Consider the following 21,030-nt stretch of genomic DNA (forward strand, 5'->3'; position numbering starts at 1 on the left):
GTATACTCAAGTTCATTCTTATTAAGTTCCTCTATATATATATATATATATATATATATACTCAAGTTCATTCTTATTTAGGACTCATTATTTTGTAAGTTTCTAATAAAATATTTTTCTTATGGATTGTATAATTGATCATTTACATTTTCAATTTATTGATTGTGATTGAGCAAAGCAAGTTCATCCAGGACAAAATTGATAAAAGAATTATTCGCATTCATTTCGTTTGAAAATGGTGAAAGGTGAACTATCGATGAATTAGCTTGGAAGTTGACCGGAAGAAGACTTCGATCTGAGAACACCTGCAAGCACAAGCAGAAGAAGGAAGAAAATCGTCAATAAGAAGACCAAGAGATTCCTATCGTGACTACTGTTGGTTGCTACTCGGAAAGCCTAGAGGTTCCACTGTACAAAAATTTTGTACAAAGGTCTGAACCTTTTCCTAGCTACCATGTGTTCTTTTAAATTAAATTTTGGATCGCCTGCGGAACTTAACACGTTTTATCCAAAACTTAATATATTTGTTCTTTTAGGTTTTTGACTTGGATCTCCTACGGAACTTAGCACGTTCGACCCAAATCACCTTAAGTTATTAATTCCATTAAATATTAATTTTCATAATCGGTTCCCAGTACTGACGTGGCGAGGCACATGGCCTTCTTGGATATAGGAGCAACCACCACCGACTAGACAAAACCTTTTATAGAAATTTAATATTTAATTTCCTAAAATAACTTTAGGTTAACCGAAAAGAACAATCAAATCACAAGGAAAAGAAAAAAAATAAAAGAACACAACATCGAAAAACATATTCGAAATTCTAGAATCGTAAGCCTCTTGTATTTGGTATTATTTTCAAAAATAACTAGTATGATGCGGAAAGAAAAATTACTATTTATACCTTTTAGAAAGACCTCTTGATCTTCTACCGTATTCCTCTTCTAACCTCGGACGTTGTGTGGGCAACGATCTTCCGAGATGAGAAACCACCAACCACCTTCTTCTCCTCCTAGCTAGGTTCGGCCACAAAAGAAGCTTAACCAAGGATGAAGAATTAAACACCAACCAAGCTCCAAGAGATACTAGTTTTCTCTCCTTCTTCTTCTTCTTCTCCAAGTAGTATCCGGCCACCACAAGAGCTCCAAGGGGAGAGAGAGGTTCGGCCACCACAAGAGGAAGAGAGGGAGAGGATGATGATGGCCGTCCACACCAATGAACAAAAGAGGGAGAGAAATTAATAGAGGTTGTTCTCATGAAGGCACCCTCACCCCTTCTTTTATATTCCTTGGCCTAGGCAAATTAGGAAATTTAATTACAATAAAATTTCCTTAATTTCCTTGACATGATTTAATTGAGAAAAATAAAATAAAATTTCCCCAATTAAACTATATTGGCCGGCCACATCAAAAAGAAGTAAATTAGACAAGTTTTAATCAACAAATTAAAACTTCCTAATTTGTTTCTGGAAATTTTAAAATTAAAATTTCTCTTCAAAAAATCTCTTCATGGTTGATAAAAAGAAATTTCCATAATTTTAATTTTACAACATGTGAATAATTTTTAAAGAGAATAAAATATCTCACCAATCTACAAATAAGGAAAGAGATCTAATCTCTTTCTTTAATCTTTTGTAGATCTTTTACAAGAGAGATATTTTAATTTTAATTCTCTTTAATAAATTATATCTTCCACATAATAAAAATTAAAATTAAAATCCTTTTTAATTTTAATATGGCCGGCCCCTCTAACTTGGGTTCAAGCTAGGGCCGGCCACACCAATTTATGCTTAGGTCGGCCCTAGCTTGGTTCCCAAGCTAGCTTGGCCGGCCCTTATTAGGTGGGTATAGAAAGTGGGTATAGGTGGGTATAGTACTCTATAAATAAGAGGCTACGATAGGGACCGAGAGGAGGAATTGATTTTAGTCTCCCGATAAAATTAAGCATCCCGTGTTCGCCCCGAACACACAACTTAATTTTATCAATAATAATTCATTCCACTAGAGAACTATTATTGAACTACCGCACCAATCCCAAATTACATTTTTGGGCTCCTTCTTATTATGAGTGTGTTAGTCTCCCTGTGTTTAAGATATCGAATGTCCACTAATTAAGTGAGTTACTGACAACTCATTTAATTAATATCTAAGTCCAAGAGTAGTACCACTCAACCTTATCGTCATGTCGGACTAAGTCCACCTGCAGGGTTTAACATAACAATCTTTATGAGCTCCTCTTGGGGACATTATCAATCTAGTATCTCTAGGACACAGGTTCCTTCTATAATCAACAACACACACTATAAGTGATATCATTTCCCAACTTATCGGGTTTATTGATTCATCGAACTAAATCTCACCCATTGATAAATTAAAGAAATAAATATCAAATATATGTGCTTGTTATTATATTAGGATTAAGAGCACACACTTCCATAATAACTGAGGTCTTTGTTCCTTTATAAAGTCAGTATAAAAGAAACGACCTCAAAAGATCCTACTCAATACACTCTAAGTGTACTAGTGTAATTATACAGTCAAGATAAACTGATACTTAATTACACTACGACCTTCTAATGGTTTGTTCCTTTCCATTTTGGTCGTGAGCTACTGTTTATAATTTATAAGGTACTGATAACATCATCTTCTACATGTGACACCACATGCTATGTTATCTACAATATAAATTAATTGAACAACTACAAATAAATGTAGATAATTTGACCAAAAGTGATTCTTTATTCAAAACAAATGTTTACAAAAGCTTAGGCTTTCAGTATACACTCCAAAAATATCCCACTTATACTAATGAGTAAGCTGTCATATCTTCTACCATACATCTGATTCTCATTCCCTCCACATGCCAATCGAAAGCTTTCGCCGGAAGGGCCTTAGTGAAAGGATCTGCCAGGTTATCCGCCGATGCAATCTTGGCGATGACAACTTCTCCTCGCTTCACGATATCTCGTATCAGGTGGTACTTGCGCTCTATATGTTTACTTGCCTTATGAGCTCGTGGTTCCTTCGAGTTTGCAACTGCACCGCTATTATCACAATAAATTGTGATGATTTTGGGCAAACCAGGAATCACATCTAAGTCCATTAGAAAGTTCCTGAGCCATATTGCTTCTTTAGCTGCCTCAGAGGCTGCTACATACTCAGCTTCCATGGTTGACTCCGAAACGCATTTCTGCTTAACACTCCTCCATGAAATGGCTCCACCTCCTAAAGTAAACACATAGCCTGATGTAGACTTACTGTTGTCCCTATCTGATTGGAAATCTGAATCTGTGTAACCCACAGGGAGCAAATCATCTGCTTGATAAACTAGCATATAATCTCTAGTCCTTCTCAGGTACTTTAATATATGCTTTACCGCAGTCCAATGTCCTTGTCCAGGGTTACTCTGATATCTGCTAACCATGCCCACTGCAAAACAGATATCAGGTCTCGTACATAGCATTGCATACATTAGGCTTCCTACAGCTGAAGCATAAGGAACTGCTTTCATGTCCTCTATCTCTTTCGACGTCTTCGGAGACATCTCTTTAGATAGAGCTACTCCATGACTAAAAGGTAAGAAACCTTTCTTGGAATCCTGCATGTTAAAACGAGCAAGGATTGTATCTATATATGAAGCTTGGGACAGACACAACATTCTTTTCTTATGATCCCTTATAACTTTGATCCCAAGAATGTGTGCACAATCTCCTAAGTCCTTCATATCAAATTGTTTGGACAACCATACCCTTACGTCTGATAATACCTTGACATTGTTGCCAATTAACAAAATATCATCTACGTATAGTACAAGAAATACCACCACGTTTTCGTTACACTTCTTGTATACACAAGACTCATCCGGACATTGAATAAATCCATATGACTGGATTACTTCATTAAACCGGATGTTCCAAGACCTTGAAGCTTGTTTCAGTCCATAAATGGACCGATTGAGCTTGCACACTAGATGCTCTTTGCCTTTTTCAATGAACCCTTCTGGTTGCTTCATATGGATGTTCTCTTCAAGACTTCCATTAAGGAAAGCTGTCTTGACATCCATTTGCCAAATCTCATAATCCATATGAGCAGCAATGGATAAGAGTATCCGGATAGACTTAAGCATGGCTACCGGTGAAAAGGTTTCCTCATAATCGATTCCCTCTTTCTGAGTGTACCCTTTCGCAACAAGCCTAGCTTTGAAGGTTTCTACCTTCCCGTCTGTCCCTCTTTTCCTTTTGTAGATCCACTTACATCCAATAGCTTTTACACCATCAGGTGGTTCTACAAGCTCCCAGACCTTATTAGAGTACATAGATTCTATTTCAGAATTCATCGCCTTTTGCCAAGATGCTGCATCTATATCTTGGAGTGCTTCGTCATATGTCCGGGGATCAGGTTCATGTTTACCCGGGATCAAGTCCGAAGACTCTCCTAAAAACATGAATCTCTCAGGTTGCCTCACAACCCTCCTACTACGACGAGGCACTGTCTGTGGTTGTGTATCATGTGTGACACGTGTTGTAGTCTCTTGTGGTACTTCATCTTGTACTGTTGGTACTAAAGTAGACGTGTCATCTCTTAGTTCTTCTAAAATAACTTTACTACTGGACTTGTGATCCATTATATAATCTTCTTCTAAAAACTGGGCATTGGTGCTAACAATGACCTTCTGGTCTTTAGGACTATAAAATAAACCTCCTTTCGTTCCTTTGGGATATCCCACAAACACGCGACCTTCTGTACGAGATTCTAACTTATCAGCATCTGATTTCAGCACATGTGCTGGACTACCCCAAATCCGAATATGTCTTAGACTGAGTTTTCGCCCATTCCACAATTCTATGGGAGTAGAAGAAACTGATTTAGAAGGTACTAAGTTCAAAACGTATACCGTTGTTTCCAGAGCATATCCCCAAAACGAATTTAGTAATTCTGAATAACTCATCATCGATCTAACCATCTCCATAAGAGTCCTATTCCTTCGTTCTGCCACACCATTCTGTTGGGGTGTTCCAGGTGCAAACAATTGGGATTGAATCCCGGCCTCTGATAAGTAATTCCTAAACTCTCCTAAGAGGTATTCGCCACCACGATTAGATCGTAGTGTCTTGATACTTTTACCTAATCGTTTCTCCACATCAGCCTTGTATTCTTTGAACTTATCAAAGCACTCAGACTTGCGGCGCATTAGGTAAATGTATCCATATCTTGAATAATCATCTATAAAAGAGACGAAATATTCAAAACCACCTCTTGCCTGGATAGACATAGGACCACACAAATCAGAATGAACCAATTCTAACACTTCTTTGGCTCTATACCCCTTGGCCTTGAACGGTCTCTTGGTCATTTTACCTTCTAAGCAAGATTCACAAGTTGGAAAATTTTCCAACTCTAATGAACTCAAAAGTCCATCGGCTATAAGCCTCTGAATCCTACTTAAGTTAATATGACCAAGCCTTAGATGCCAAAGATATGCTTGATTCATTTCCGAAGGTTCTTTTCTCTTATTAGAGTTAGAAGATGAGTTATAAATTTCCATGTTTTGCTTTGTGGAAGAAATTGGATTTAAAGTATACAAATTATCAACTAATGCACCAGAACAGATAATCACTTTATTTCTTTTAATAACTACATCGTTACTGAAAGAAACTGAATATCCATCTAAGAACAGTTTAGAAACTGAAATTAAATTCTTTCTAAAACTGGGTACATAAAGATAATTTCTTAAAACCAAATTTCTATTTCTACTAAAAGATAAGTAGACGTCTCCCACTGCAACAGCCGCCACCTTAGTAGCATTGCCCATGTAGACGGTAATCTCTCCTTCAGTTAGTCGTCGGGTTTCCTGGAACCCCTGCAGGGAATTGCAGACATGATCAGTGGCTCCCGTATCTACACACCAGGTGCTGGTAGATAACACCGCTAAACATGTTTCAACAACTAGAGCATGAGATATACCTTTGTTGTTCTGATTTCTACGAGGACAGTCCTCCTTCCAATGCCCTGACTGCTTGCAGACTTTAAATCCCGTACTCTGAGATTTATTCACTTTCTTTGCTGAACCAGCTTGTTTCTTCTTCTTCTTTCCTCTCGGTTTAGAAGTAGAACCATTTTCAGCATAGTGAATTTGAGAATTGTGACGAAATAATCCTTCTGCCGCTTGAAGTTCTGTCAGTAGTTCCCCTAATGAATAAATCCTCTTATTCATATTATAGTTCAGGCGGAACTGCTCAAAACTTCTAGGTAGCGTTTGGAGGATCATATCGATCTGGGTTTCCCCATCAATTTCTCCTCCAAGGATCTGTATCTCATTCATATAAGCCATCATCTTTAGGATATGATCCCTTACAGGAGTACCCTCTTGCATGGTGGCTGTCATTATCTTTCTCATGGATTCTTGCCTAGAAGCTCTATCCTGATGACCAAAGAGTTCCTTGAGATTGTTCATAATATCATAGGCTGTTGGTAAATCTTGATGCTGATGTTGCAATACATTTGACATTGAAGCCAAAATGTAACACCGCGCCATCTCATCTGCTTTTACCCATTTCCTATGATATTCAATCTCCTCTTGGGTAGATTCACCAGTAGGTGCTTCAGGGCACTGCTCAGTCATTATAGCTTTCAGCAGTAAGAACAATGTCTAGGTTTCTTTTCCAATCTATGTAATTAGGTCCAGTAAGTCTATTCTGTTGAAGTATGATAGACAGTGGGTTGAAAGTCATCCTAAGAATCACAAATAACTTTTGGTCAGAACTCTAAATTTAGAATAATATTGATTCCTCAAACAATACTATTTTAAATTAACCAACACCTCATAACACCGTGAATTTTGTATGGCACGTTAGTGTGGACGTATACAAATTCAACATTTGTAAAAGGAGGGTTTTAACCCATTAATTTTATTATCTTGTCAACCTAACTTTTTGACAAATAAAATTAATAGTTGGTATCATTTGGTCACACAAATAATAGCAGTGACTCCGATGGGGAGGATACTATTAGATGTGTCTAAGTGTATACTATTACTTGACACTAAGTCCATTAATAAGATTATGCCCCTTCCGTTGGGGAAGATCACACGCTCTTAATTAACTTCCTATAGTCATCCAAAAATGGAAGTCTGTTCTAGTGACCCACAAACAAGCTCATCCGTTATGGAGGAAGACACTCAGAGCCAACGCGCAAGCTTGTTTGCATCACTTACAAACCAGTAATGGAGACCATGGGATTTACTTAAAATCTCTCTCCCACTTAGTTATTTATAAATGAGGAATTTTAACTATGCTAGCCTACTAAACTTGTAAACTAACATGCACACATGACAATATAAAAGCAATAAATAGAAAATCTAATTTTCAACTATTATGGCTTTTATCTCTAGTTGTCCTCAGTGTGTTGTCATCCCAAGCTCTGCCATATTTGGCCACCGCCACCGGGTCTAGCTCATCCATCTTGCTCCTAGTTCCGCTGCGCCTCTGGTCCTTAGAAGGTTCCACGCTTTGCAAGATTCGATCCATGACATAAATAGAATTTTACATTTTGATCCTATATTCCATAAAAGGAATGTACATGTATCTAGATCAAAAATAAAATCCTAATAAAACTAAATACGACTCCTGCTGTATTTTAATACAATCATGCACACACAGATAAATGCCCTTGACATGTCCAAGGGTCCAATCACACACATAATAACTAAAAGCCATAATAGTTGGATCCTGCATCCACAAAGTTAGCACATCCTACTATTAACCTGCCTAAATTATGTATGACATGTGCATAATTAACCTAATACCAAATACACAGAGGCAAAACCCTAGCTCTGATACCAATTGTTGGTTGCTACTCGGAAAGCCTAGAGGTTCCACTGTACAAAAATTTTGTACAAAGGTCTGAACCTTTTCCTAGCTACCATGTGTTCTTTTAAATTAAATTTTGGATCGCCTGCGGAACTTAACACGTTTGATCCAAAACTTAATTTATTTGTTCTTTTAGGTTTTGACTTGAATCTCCTGCGGAACTTAACACGTTCGACCCAAATCACCTTAAGTTATTAATTCCATTAAATATTAATTTCCATAATCGGTTCCCAGTACTGACGTGGCGAGGCACATGACCTTCTTGGATATGGGAGCAACCACCACCGACTAGACAAAACCTTTTATAGAAATCTAATATTTAATTTCCTAAAATAACTTTAGGTTAACCGAAAAGAACAATCAAATCACAAGGAAAAGAAAAAAACAAAAGAACACAACATCGAAAAACATATTCGAAATTCTAGAATCGTAAGCCTCTTGTATTTGGTATTATTTCCAAAAATAACTAGTATGATGCGGAAAGAAAAATTACTAGTTATACATTTTAGAAAGACCTCTTGATCTTCTACCGTATTCCTCTTCTAACCTCGGACGTTGTGTGGGCAACGATCTTCCGAGATGAGAAACCACCAACCACCTTCTTCTCCTCCTAGCTAGGTTCGGCCACAAAAGAAGCTTAACCAAGGATGAAGAATTAAACACCAACCAAGCTCCAAGAGATGCTAGCTTTCTCTCCTTGTTCTTCTTCTTCTCCAAGTAGTATTCGGCCACCACAAGAGCTCCAAGGGGAGAGAGAGGTTCGGCCACCACAAGAGGAAGAGAGGGAGAGGATGATGATGACCGGCCACACTAAGGAACAAAAGAGGGAGAAAAATTAATAGAGGTTGTTCTCATGAAGGCACCCTCACCCCTTCTTTTATATTCCTTGGCCTAGGCAAATTAGGAAATTTAACTATAATAAAATTTCCTTAATTTCCTTGACATGATTTAATTGAGAAAAATAAAATAAAATTTTCCCAATTAAACTATATTGGCCGGCCACATCAAAAAGAAGTAAATTAGACAAGTTTTAATCAACAAATTAAAACTTCCTAATTTGTTTCCGGAAATTTTAAAATTAAAATTTCTCTTCAAAAATCTCTTCATGGTTGATAAAAAGAAATTTCCATAATTTTAATTTTACAACATGTGAATAATTTTTAAAGAGAATAAAATATCTCACCAATCTACAAATAAGGAAAGAGATCTAATCTCTTTCTTTAATCTTTTGTAGATCTTTTACAAGAGAGATATTTTAATTTTAATTCTCTTTAATAAATTATATCTTCCACATAATAAAAATTAAAATTAAAATCCTTTTTAATTTTAATATGGCCGGCCCCTTTAGTTTGGGTTCAAGCTAGAGCCGGCCACACCAATTTATGCTTAGGCCGGCCCTAGCTTGGTTCCCAAGCTAGCTTGGCCGACCCTTATTAGGTGGGTATAGAAAGTGGGTATAGGTGGGTATAGTACTCTATAAATAAGAGGCTACGATAGGGACCGAGAGGAGGAATTGGTTTTGGTCTCCCGATAAAATTAAGCATCCCGTGTTCGCCCCGAACACACAACTTAATTTTATCAATAATAATTCATTCCACTAGAGAACTATTATTGAACTACCGCACCAATCCCAAATTACATTTTTGGGCTCCTTCTTATTATGAGTGGGTTAGTCTCCCTGTGTTTAAGATATCGAATGTCCACTAATTAAGTGAGTTACTGACAACTCATTTAATTAATATCTAAGTCCAAGAGTAGTACCACTCAATCTTATCGTCATGTCGGACTAAGTCCACCTGCAGGGTTTAACATAACAATCCTTATGAGCTCCTCTTGGGGACATTATCAACATAGTATCTCTAGGACACAGGTTCCTTCTATAATCAACAACACACACTATAAGTGATATCATTTCCCAACTTATCGGGTTTATTGATTCATCGAACTAAATCTCACCCATTGATAAATTAAAGAAATAAATATCAAATATATGTGCTTGTTATTATATTAGGATTAAGAACACACACTTCCATAATAACTGAGGTCTTTATTTCTTTATAAAGTCAGTATAAAAGAAACGACCTCAAATGGTCCTACTCAATACACTCTAAGTGTACTAGTGTAATTATACAGTCAAGATAAACTGATACTTAATTACACTACGACCTTCTAATGGTTTGTTCCTTTCCATTTTGGTCGTGAGCTACTGTTTATAATTTATAAGGTACTGATAACATCATCTTCTGCATGTGACACCACATGCTATGTTATCTACAATATAAATTAATTGAACAACTACAAACAAATGTAGATAATTTGACCAAAAGTGATTCTTTATTCAAAATAAATGTTTATAAAAGCTTAGACTTTCAGTATACACTCCAACAACTACTCCAATGGTCAAGTCAAAATCCTGGGAAGAAGAAGAACAGTGGAATATCAGAAGAAGGATAGTGGACTTGTGTACCTGCGTTAGCAGAGAGGGACCGCTTTTATAATGCTTATGTGATTTTCACATTAATGAGACATCACATCACTAAAGCTGTCAAATAGGCCGACCCCTGGTGGGGCGGGTCGACACGTGGCGGGTCGACCATTTAGCGGAGTGAGGTGGGGCGGGGTGGGCAGAACGACCCGTCAACTTGGTGGGTTGGGAAATCTCTAACTCAACTCAATTGAAGGCAGGTTACGGGTCAACCAGTGGACCCATAATTTTTAAAAAAAAAAATTTTAAAAAAATCATATCTTCGGCAAGCTTCTTCAGCTTGAGATGCAACCTTTAAAAGGAGAATGAAGCTCCCAGGGCGTAGCACAGACAGTGGGCGCATGACATCTCTGGTGTGATGGCCAGAGGTCGATTCTCAGGAACTGACGACCTGGGATTTATCCCATCATGCGCCTGACGCCTTGTACCTGTATGTACCTCCCTCCATATCCGTGGGACTGACACTAGGGGGCCATTAATGTAGCGGATCTACGTTTTTTTAAAAGGAGAATGAAAAATTATAACTTGAGATAAATTCACAGAAAATGTTGCTTGAAGAAGAGATTGATGGTTTGCGAGAGACAATTAGGAAGATCAAAGTAGCAAAGGGTGAGATAGATGGATTGTGGGCTATGTAGGAGTTGAAAGTTAGTGATCAGCAGAAATAGATTTCAATGCTTCAAACTGAAAAAGAATCAACCATCTATGACCTCAATCTCATGATCAATGAAGTCGACAGCCAGCTAGAAAAACTTTCATATCTTAAACAGCATCATGTCCTTCTTCACGTCCACGAACATATGTTTTTCAACCCGTGGGTCAACCCAAGCCCGTCGCGGGCCGACCTACACGGGTCGCAGGCCTAGGCGGGTTGGCCCGTGGTAGGCTTAGGTTGATAAAATTCCAACCTAACATGCTTAATTGGTTTGCCAGGGCAGGCCAACCCGACACACCTAACCCAAATTGACTGCTCTACACATCACTGCTAGATAGCTTTTTAAATTTATCAAAAGGTGCATATTATTTTATTATTTAACAAAGAGCGCACTTTTTTACAATGCTCTTTCCATTCTATCCTCCTTACAAATTTAACTACTTTTTATTTTTTATTTTCTGTCATTTCTTTCTCTTTTCTCTTTCCACCTATGTATGCAACATCTATTCTCTTTTCTCTCCTATTTTTTCTTTCCTCTCTTCTTTTCTCTTTTCCTCTCTTTTGCACGCCGATTCTTCTAAAAATATTTTAACACTCCCGAGAAGTCAAAATAAATAATGGATAGCATATTTGAACACCTTGCGACCCTATAAATCTACAGGAACTGAAATGAGTGCAATTGGAGCTCTCTAGGTCTATAAGTGGATTTTGATCAAAACCTACTAATGGACCTAGAGAGTTCCGATTGCACTCATTTCAGTTCCTATGGATTTCTGATGTTGCAAGGAGTTCAAATATGATATCCATTATTTATTTCGACTTCTCAAGAGTGTTAAAATATAACAAAAAAGAATTACCAAAATTCTCCATGTTGGGTATGAGAATTTTGATGATTCTTTTTTATTATATTTTAACATCTCTGCAACGCCGAAATAAACAATGGATAGCATATTTGAACTTCTTGCAACCTCAGAAATTCACAGGAACTGAAATGGATGCAATCGGAGCACTCTAAGTCTATTAATGGATTTCGGTCAAAACTCACTTATAGACCTAAAGATCTCATATTGCATCCATTTCAGTTCCTATGGATTTCTGGAGTTGCAAGGAATTCAAATATGATATCCGTTATTTATTTTGGCTTTTCAAGGGTGTTAAAATATAATAAAGAAGAATCATCAAAAATCTGCACGTTGGGCCTGATATGTATCATATCAGACCCAACGTGAGCCTAATATATAATCATATCAGGCCCAACGTGGGCCTGATATCATTCCATATCAGGCCCAACATGGAGAATTTTGGTGATTCTTCCTTATTACATTTTAACTTCTTTCGGAAGCCACAATAAATAATGGATAGCATATTTAAACTCCTTACAACCCTAGAAATTCACAAGAACTGAAATGGGTACAATCAGAGCTCTCTAGATCCATCAGTGAGTTTTAATCGAAACCCATTGATGGACCTAGAGAGCTCTGATTGGTCAAAACATACTAATGGACCTAGAGAACTTCGATTACACCAATTTCAGTTCCTGTAGATTTCTAAGGTTGCAAGAAGTTGAAATATGTTATCCATTATTTATTTCGACTTTGTAGATGTGTTAAAATGTAATAAGGAAGAATTATCAAAATTCTCAAACTCGCGTTTGGCCTAATATGATTCCATATCAGACCCAACGTGGAGAATTTTGACGATTCTGTCTTATTATATTTCAACACCCTAGAGAAGTCAAAATAAATAATGGATAACATATTTGAACTCCTTGCAATCCCAGAAATCCACAGAAACTGAAATGTATGTAATCGGAGTTCTGTAGGTCCATCAATGAGTTTTGGTCAAAACTCGCTGATGGATCTAGAACGTTCAGATTATATCCATTTCAGTTCCTTTAAATTTATGGGATTGCAAAGAGTTCAAATATATTATCCACTATTTATTTTGACTTGTTGGGGATGTTAAAATATTTTTAGAAGAAATCGGCTTGCAAAAGAGAGGAAAGAAAAAAGAGGAAAAGAAAGAGAATAGATGTTGCATGCATAGGTAGAAATTAAAGAAAAGAGAGAGAAAAATGACAGAGAAAATAAAAAATAAAAAATGTTAAATTTATCATGAAGGTAAAAAGAGAAGAGCATTATAAAAAAATACGTCATTTAATAAATAATAAAGTAGTACATGCCTTTTAATAAATTCTAAAATCTAAAAAAAAAATTTTTGATAAATTGCCGAAACTTGAATTGTTACTTTATATAGATTACAAGAGCACTTGTTTGTGTATAATATCCTTAAAAAGTGAGCAAATATATATGTATAGGAATTATTCCCCCATTTTCTTCCTCCATCCTTTCCTAAACGGCATAAACTGTTTTGATTTATCTATCAATAGTTTCCAAATGAAGAGGGCGCGACAGGCAAGAGAAGAAATGAGATTCCATTAACTAAATTTGGATAGTTATTTATTTTCCTTTATTTTCATATATAAGTCTATTATATTTTTTTTCCGGGTTTGGTTTGGATAGTTTAAGAGTAAAAAAATGAGCTGGATTATGGATGACTCTATTAACAACTAACTATAATTAGGTTCCTATAAAGATTAACTATATATACGTATACTCAAGTTCATTCTTATTTAGGACTCATGACCATAAGTAATATATATATATGTAAATCGTTATATTTTGTAAGTTTCTAATAAAATATTTTTCTTATGGATTGTATAATTGATCATTTACATTTTCAATTTATTGATTGTGATTGAACAAAGCAAGTTCATCCAGGAAAAAAATTGATAAAAGAATTATTCGCATTGATCTCGTTTGAAAATGGCGAAAGGTGAACTATCGATGAATTGGCTTGGAAGTTGATTGGAAGAAGACTTTGATATGAGAACACCTGCAAGCACAAGCAGAAGAAGGAAGAAAATCGTCAATAAGAAGACCAAGGGATTCCTATCGCGACTACTCCGATGGTCAAGTCAAAATCCTGGGAAGAAGAAGAACAGTGGAATATCAGAAGAAGGATAGTGGGCTTGTGTACCTGCGTCAGCAGAGAGGGACCACTTTTATAATGCCTATGTGATTTTCGCATTAACGAGACATCACATCACTAAAGCTGTCAAATAGGCCGACCCCTGGTGGGGCGGGTTGACACGTGGCAGGTCAACCATTTAGCGGAGTGGGGCGGGGCAGGGCAGGACGACCTGTCAACTTGGTGGGCTGGGAAATCTCTAACTCAACTCAATTGAAGGCGGGTTGCGGGTTAGGCAGGTCAAACCGTGGGCCTATAAATTTTAAAAAAAAAAATTAAAAAACACTTTCATATCTTCGGCAAGTTTCTGCAGCTTGAGATGCAACCTTTAAAAGGAGAACGGAGCCCCCAGGGTGTAACACAGACGATGGACGCATGACATCTCTGGCGTAATGGCCAGAGGTCGATTCTCAGAAACTGACGACCTGGGTTTACTCCACCACTCGCCTGACGCCTGTGTACCTGCATATACCTCCCTCCATATCCGTGAGACCGACACTATGGGGCCCGTTAATGTAGCGGATCTACATTTTTTTAAAAGGAGAATGAAAAATTACAGCTTGAGATAAATTCACAGAAAAGGTTGCTTGAAGAAGAGATTGATGGTTTGTGAGAGACAATTAGGAAGATCAAAGCAGCAAAGGGTGAGATAGATGGATTGTGGACTATGTAGGAGTTGAAAGTTAGTGATCATTAGAAACAAATTTCAATGCTTCAAATTGAAAAAGAATCAACCATCTATGACCTCAATCTTATGATCAATGAAGTCGACAGCCACCTAGAAAAACTTTTATATCTTAAATAGTATAGTGTCCTTCTTCACGTCTACGAACATGTGTTTCTCAATCCGAGGATCAACCCAAGTCCGTCACGGGCCGACCTGCGCGGGTCGCATGCCTAGGCGGGTCGGCCCGTGGCAGACTTGGGTTGATAAAATTTCAACTCAACCTACTTAATTAGTTTGGCGGGGCAGGCCAACCCGACATGTCCAACCTAAATTAACAACTGTACACATCACTGCTAGATAGCATGTCTAATCACCACTTATTATCTTATCAAAGTGGTCAATCATATATGTGTAATGAGTATCTTTTATCTCTGCAGAGATACTGTCTCCCTGATTTCTGACAAATGCACGTGAGGTATTAATTACGAAATGAGTTTATGGGCCAGGAAGTCTAATGGGTTGTTGGTCATCTGCCCCATTAGTAGGGAGATGCACTACAAGAAAAAAGCCTAACAACAACGATTTTTCACTGTTGTCGTAGCCCATTTTGAACTGTTGTTAAAGGCCGTGTTGTTAAAAGGGGTGCCCAAAGACAACAGTTTTTAACCGTTGTCTTTGAAGGCAAAGACAACATTTTTACAACAGTGAAAAACTATTGTCTTTTGTTTCAAAGACAACAGTTTTTCACCGTTGTCTTTGAGCGTCTACCTTTAATAACAGGGTCTTCAATAACAATTTTAAACTATCTACGACAATGGTGAAAAACCGTTGTCTTTTTTAGAAAAAAATAAAAAAAATTAATACACAATTTTCCAATATTATAAATAATTCAAAATACTAAATTTTAAAATAAAATTTAATATACAATTTTCTAACATTCAAAAATAATATCTATAACATTCTGAAGAAATTTCATAAGCAACCAACAAAATTTCATAAGCAACCAACAAAATGATAACACTATTAAAATAAAAGTAGAACAATATAATACAAGATTTTCTACTTAGATGTCGGTGAAGAGGAGGGATTGCAGCTCCTAGTGCTCCTTAATTTGTTAAAGTCTCTTCATTTTTTTAGCTTGTCGGCATTCTTCCCAATACTCTTGAGGACACCTATTCGAATAAAGATATATATTACAAATTAGCAACTAAACTGTACGTGTGATTCTAATTGCACTGCATAAATGTTACATAACCATAAAAACCATTTGATATAGTCATCTAATAGAAGTGCAAAAAGCGTTATCTACGTAACATAAATGGTAACCTCTTGAAACAATATGGTGGCTCTTAAATTTCTTATTAAGCAGAATTTTCATTCTATGTCACTGCATACAAGGCTTCTATTATAAATCATGCAAACATTATTTTTCCCAATGATCAAGCAGCATGTATTAGAGGGTTCAAACATTAATATCTTCTCTAGTGTCCCAAAACATTAGCTTGAAGAGTACATTTGAAGAGGTAATATAAAACATAATGCCAAAGGAACAGGTTTACATGGTGCAGTCTCATTAGTTCTTAATTTGCCTCAACTTGAGAGTTCAACTAATTTCTTGAGTTTGCATGGTGTAATCTTTTGGGTCTCAATCTCATGAAGGTGGAAGGGGTTGCTGCAGAGGGAGGAAGAACTCCCTGCATCTGGGACACCTTTGCACACGAAGGTTAAATTTCGTTTAACAAGAAAAAAGCACTAGCTAATTTAGTGACTGTAAACTCTAAAATGTCTTCAGAATCTCAGGGAGAACAGAGGACAAAAGAACTGGAGACATAGCAGCTGATCAGTATCACAAGTACAAGGTCGATCGTGAGTTTTTTAGGCAATTATGCAATCCTGTGAACTGTAGGCATATAAAATTTTGGTTTTTCCTGTTGTCAGGAAGATGTGAAGTTGATGCATGACATGGGCCTGGATGCCTACAGATTCTCTATCTCCTGGAGCAGTCATTCCTAGTCGGCATTCACCTTGCAATAATTTATTTTCCTGACCAAATAGTTTAAGCGTTACATGATTCTAATTGGTGCCATGTTGCAGATGGTAGAGGGCCAGTTAATCCAGAAGGGGTGCAATATTATAATAACTTGATCAATGAACTCAAGAAATATGGTACAATTAGAATAGTGGTCATACCTTAACAATTTTCAGTCACAATTTTACCAAACTGTGTTTGGCCGGCAGGAATTGAACCTCATGTCACTCTTCTTCACTTTGACCTCCCCCAATCTTTGGAAGATGAATATTCTGGACTCTTGAGCCCAAAGATTGTGTACATTTCTACTACAGCCCTTTCATTTGCATCTCCTCGAATAATGTCTAAGATAGTGTCCATTGTGATGCAGAGAGGACTTCACTGCTTATGCTGATGTGTGCTTTAGAGAGTTTGGGGATAGAGTGAAATACTGGATCACTGTCAATGAGCCAAACGTTGAACCCATCCTTGGCCATGATCTGGGAATATTTCCACCAAATCACTGCTCTTCCTCCTTGGCCTCTTCCCTTGGCCTCAATTGTAGCAAAGGGAATTCATCTGTTGAACCATATGTAGCTGGTCATAACCTTTTGCTTTCCCATGCATCAGCAGTCTCCCTATACAGAAAAAATATCAGGTTTCAGCATTAGTTTCTCTTTTAATTGAATGATCTAAATGTTATTCAGGGTGTTATCTAAAATAGAGTGTTGTTCTTGTGCAAAAGCCAAATCAAGGGGGATATATTGGAATTACCTTACTAGGGATCTGGTTTGAGCCAGCTACAAGATTACCAGATGATATAGCAGCAGTTAATAGAGCACTCGATTTTCTAATAGGCTGGTGAGTAAAGCAAACAATACACTGAAATCTTTGTTTTTTGTTCTAACTGGTGACATCAAAAAATTGTTTTCTCTAGTCTAAGATAATACTGATTCACAATAATGCCATTACTTCCAAAAAGACATCATTGTTTGGAGAAAAAGAACACTTATAAAAGGCAATTCATAAGAGTTAGGCAACTGATAAAACTTATAAACGTGTAATATAAAGTCAAGATTCAAGAATGTGAAAATGAGTAGAACAATAAAAAGAGATGCACAAGCAAATATTTGCTCATGATAAAAAGCATAGAGCATGAACCAACCAAGGTATATGTTCCATAACCTTTTTAAGTGAAAGGGGCACTATCTATTCATCTCCATTTGGCTCATGGGCATCAAACAAATTCCTTTTATGGCATCAACCAAAATTTACTTCATAATCGCAAATAACCAGCAAAAAAGAGGTCATTTTTAAATATTTTCTATGACTAACATAACCAACTCACATCTTTTAGATATCTAGGCAATTAAAGAAAGACAAAGGACAAAGCATAAGACAAAAAAAAAAGCAATAAGAGAGAGAGAACCTTCTCTAACTGTTTAAAGCCATCTTCCACTGAACTTGCAACATCATGTACATTGTAATCAATCCATCAAACATGGTTCCCTGTTAATATCACATGTATCATAACATGATGCATGGTATCCACATAAACTCCAGGTCACTAAGTATCAAAAGAAAAACTTACTTGATCTATGACAAGGACTGAGAGATCTATTATGATTTGAACAAGTTCCTTCACTGATTCTACAACCTTTAACAAAAATTATCCATAAAATCATGAAACATTTAGATGATACTAATACGCATAGCCATTGAACCTCATAACACTAACCCACAAATGAATAAGATGGATTTACTGACCCAGGCAATCCAAATGTTTCAAAATATGTTACCTGTATAATCTCCCTTTCCCTCTCTCTTGTTAATGCTTCATTTTACTTCAGTGTGGAAATTTGAACATCACTCAAACCTTGCAAAAAGGGTCAAAACTAAAGAAAAAAAGATCAGAATAGAAATTAAGTTATTAACATGTGAGATGGAAACAATCTTATGTTTAATCACGGAAGAAAAAAAAAATCCGCACACTTGAGTCAACAAATCATTAAGATGTTTTGCACTAATAGTTGTCTAAGCTGCCCATTAGACATTCATTTCATAACTTAACTCAGACCTACTGACAAAGAAAAAGAAAGAATTACCACATCAGTGAAGGCGTCTTCTTTAGTAAATGGTGAGGAGGAGGCATTAAAGAAACACTAGCAGAGAAAGTCGAGGCGACACTAGTGAGGAGGCAACGAAGATGGATGAAAGTCAAGGTGGCGAGGAGGAGGCGCTGGTGAGAAGGAGGCAACAAAGATGGCTGAAAGTCGAGGCGACGAGGAGGAGGCGGTGAAGATGGTTGAAAGTAGAGGCCGCGAGGAGGAGGTGGTGAGGCCGAAAGTTGAGGCGACGAAGAGGGCGGCGAGGAAGGAGGCAGCGAAGAGGGTGGTGAGGAGGGAGGCAGCGAAGAGGGAGGCAGCGAAGAGGGCGGTGAGGAGGGAGGCGGCGAAGAAGGCGGTGAAGAGGGTGGTGAGGAGGCAGGCAGCGAAGAGGGTGGTGAGGAGGGAGGTGACGAAGAGGGTGGTGAGGAGGGAGGTGACGAAGAGGGCGGTGAGGAGGAGGCGGCGAAGAGTAGGGTTTTGGGAAAGAGACAGAAAAAAACAAGGCGTAAACAACACTTAATAGACAGAAAAATGACGAAGGAGAAAAAGTGGCGAAAAAAAAAACAATCGCATTCAACAACATTTAATAGACAACGGGTTTTAAAAATCGTTGTCGTAATCCCAAAAAAGCGCACATAGACAACAGTTTTAAAAAACTGTTGTCGTACCCTTTAAAAACCGTTGTCGTATCCCCAAAAAAACATAAATAGACAACGATTTTTAAAAACCGTTGTCATAGGCCAAAAAAATTACTAAAAGACAACAATTTTTGTTAAAACCGTTGTTAAAAGGTAAAAAGACAACGGTTTGGTATAAAATCATTGTCGTTTGAGTGTTGTTGAATGACGTTTTTCTTGTAGTGATGGGTCGTGGGCAAGAAGTTCAATTTCCAATTTGGGGTGCTACTCGCCCATAAGCAATTGAGTGGGGAGCTGGGCCCCTGATGGCCTTTGAGTGGGGGAGCTGGACCCTTGAAATGTCCAATTGGCATTAGCCGATCGGAGTGTGATCGAGAGCAAAACCCCGTAAGTAGCTGAGCGAGGAGTTATACCCCTGGGATGTCTGATCGGCTCTAGTCGATGGGTGTGGGGAGAGTTCACTGGGCAGGTTACTCAGGTTGACCCACCTTGGACTTTGACTGCCACCTACTTTGGCCTGTTGACCTTCGGACCCCACCTAGGGGCTTCTTATTATCTACCATATTACAAGTCTCCCATTCAAATCTAGTCGAAAAAGGTCCGGGACCGACTAACTAGACCCCAACAGGTTTTAGTTTTTCGACCAACTCACTTACCCTAGCTTACATCACTCTACTAAGCTTACCGTTGATGCCATCCACCTCAAAAAGGGGCGTGTCAGGCATCATAAATGCATAGTAATGTGCGGTGATACATGTGTTGGCTTATCATGATAATGATTCGCTTGTCGCATCCATCATAAATGTTCTTTCCTACGATGCTACCATGTGGTCCACCCATGCCTGGTTGTTAATTTTTAAAGAGACGTCTAACGGTTAAGCTTCTGATGATTTCGGCTCCTTGATTGGATGGATGCAGTAATTAGCCCACCTTTTTGAGATCGAACGATTGTGCCTCGAAACCCTTGAGATTTATAAGCTCTGCTATCACAAGATATTCACCCTCACATTCTTTTTCTTCTTCTTTTCCAACGTTCATCATTCATAGTCTCCGGCAATTTTTCCTTAGTTTTTGACTTTCTCCATATGTAAGTTTCTCCCTAACACTACGCGATCTTTCCAATTTCTATTCAAACTATGATCCTCAACGCCCCCATGCATATTCTAACTTTGTTGTATACCTTCGCCTTCTTTGATATCAATAGTGGGGACTTAGACCAGATCTAGCTTACCTTTGAGATCCCTAGGGACTATCACATAATCATCCACAATACTCTTAATCGTCCCCATCTTCTTCCCCCTAGTTATGTCATTTTCTTCAAGGACCAGTTTCTGGGAGGCCTTCACTTTCCCATTCCCAATTTCTTTTATAAGATATCCTAATATTTTCACATCGCTCTCCAACATTTATCCCCAAATTCCATTCGACTATTTTGTGGGGTTGTTATCCTTTTCTGATTGTACCACATTCCCTCACCCTTGGTATTTTTCACTACTTTTATTACCCCAAGAAATCAAAATGTGAGGGTTTCTAATTTTTAGGCCCGAATGAAGATTGTTTTCTTCAACAAAA

The 21,030-nt window shown here is 37.6% G+C and overlaps 1 protein-coding gene and 1 long non-coding RNA gene across 2 annotated transcripts; both read left to right on the forward strand.

Moving 5' to 3' along the window:
- The first annotated feature begins 16,367 nt into the window (after positions 1–16,367).
- LOC121997766 lies at positions 16,368–16,708 on the forward strand. Its single transcript, XR_006116367.1, has 3 exons — positions 16,368–16,427; positions 16,505–16,563; positions 16,643–16,708. It is a non-coding gene; the product is annotated as an uncharacterized LOC121997766 (long non-coding RNA).
- Positions 16,709–16,770: 62 nt separating this feature from the next.
- On the forward strand, positions 16,771–17,569 carry LOC122042003 (beta-glucosidase 32-like; the record flags this gene model as incomplete). Its single annotated transcript, XM_042601912.1, has 4 exons — positions 16,771–16,870; positions 16,943–17,030; positions 17,104–17,370; positions 17,458–17,569. Coding segments are annotated over 4 exons (492 nt in total), but the record flags the coding sequence as incomplete, so codon positions are not given.
- Positions 17,570–21,030: the final 3,461 nt, after the last annotated feature.

Source organism: Zingiber officinale, chromosome 1B (assembly GCF_018446385.1).
Source record: "Zingiber officinale cultivar Zhangliang chromosome 1B, Zo_v1.1, whole genome shotgun sequence".
Lineage (NCBI taxonomy): Eukaryota > Viridiplantae > Streptophyta > Magnoliopsida > Zingiberales > Zingiberaceae > Zingiber > Zingiber officinale.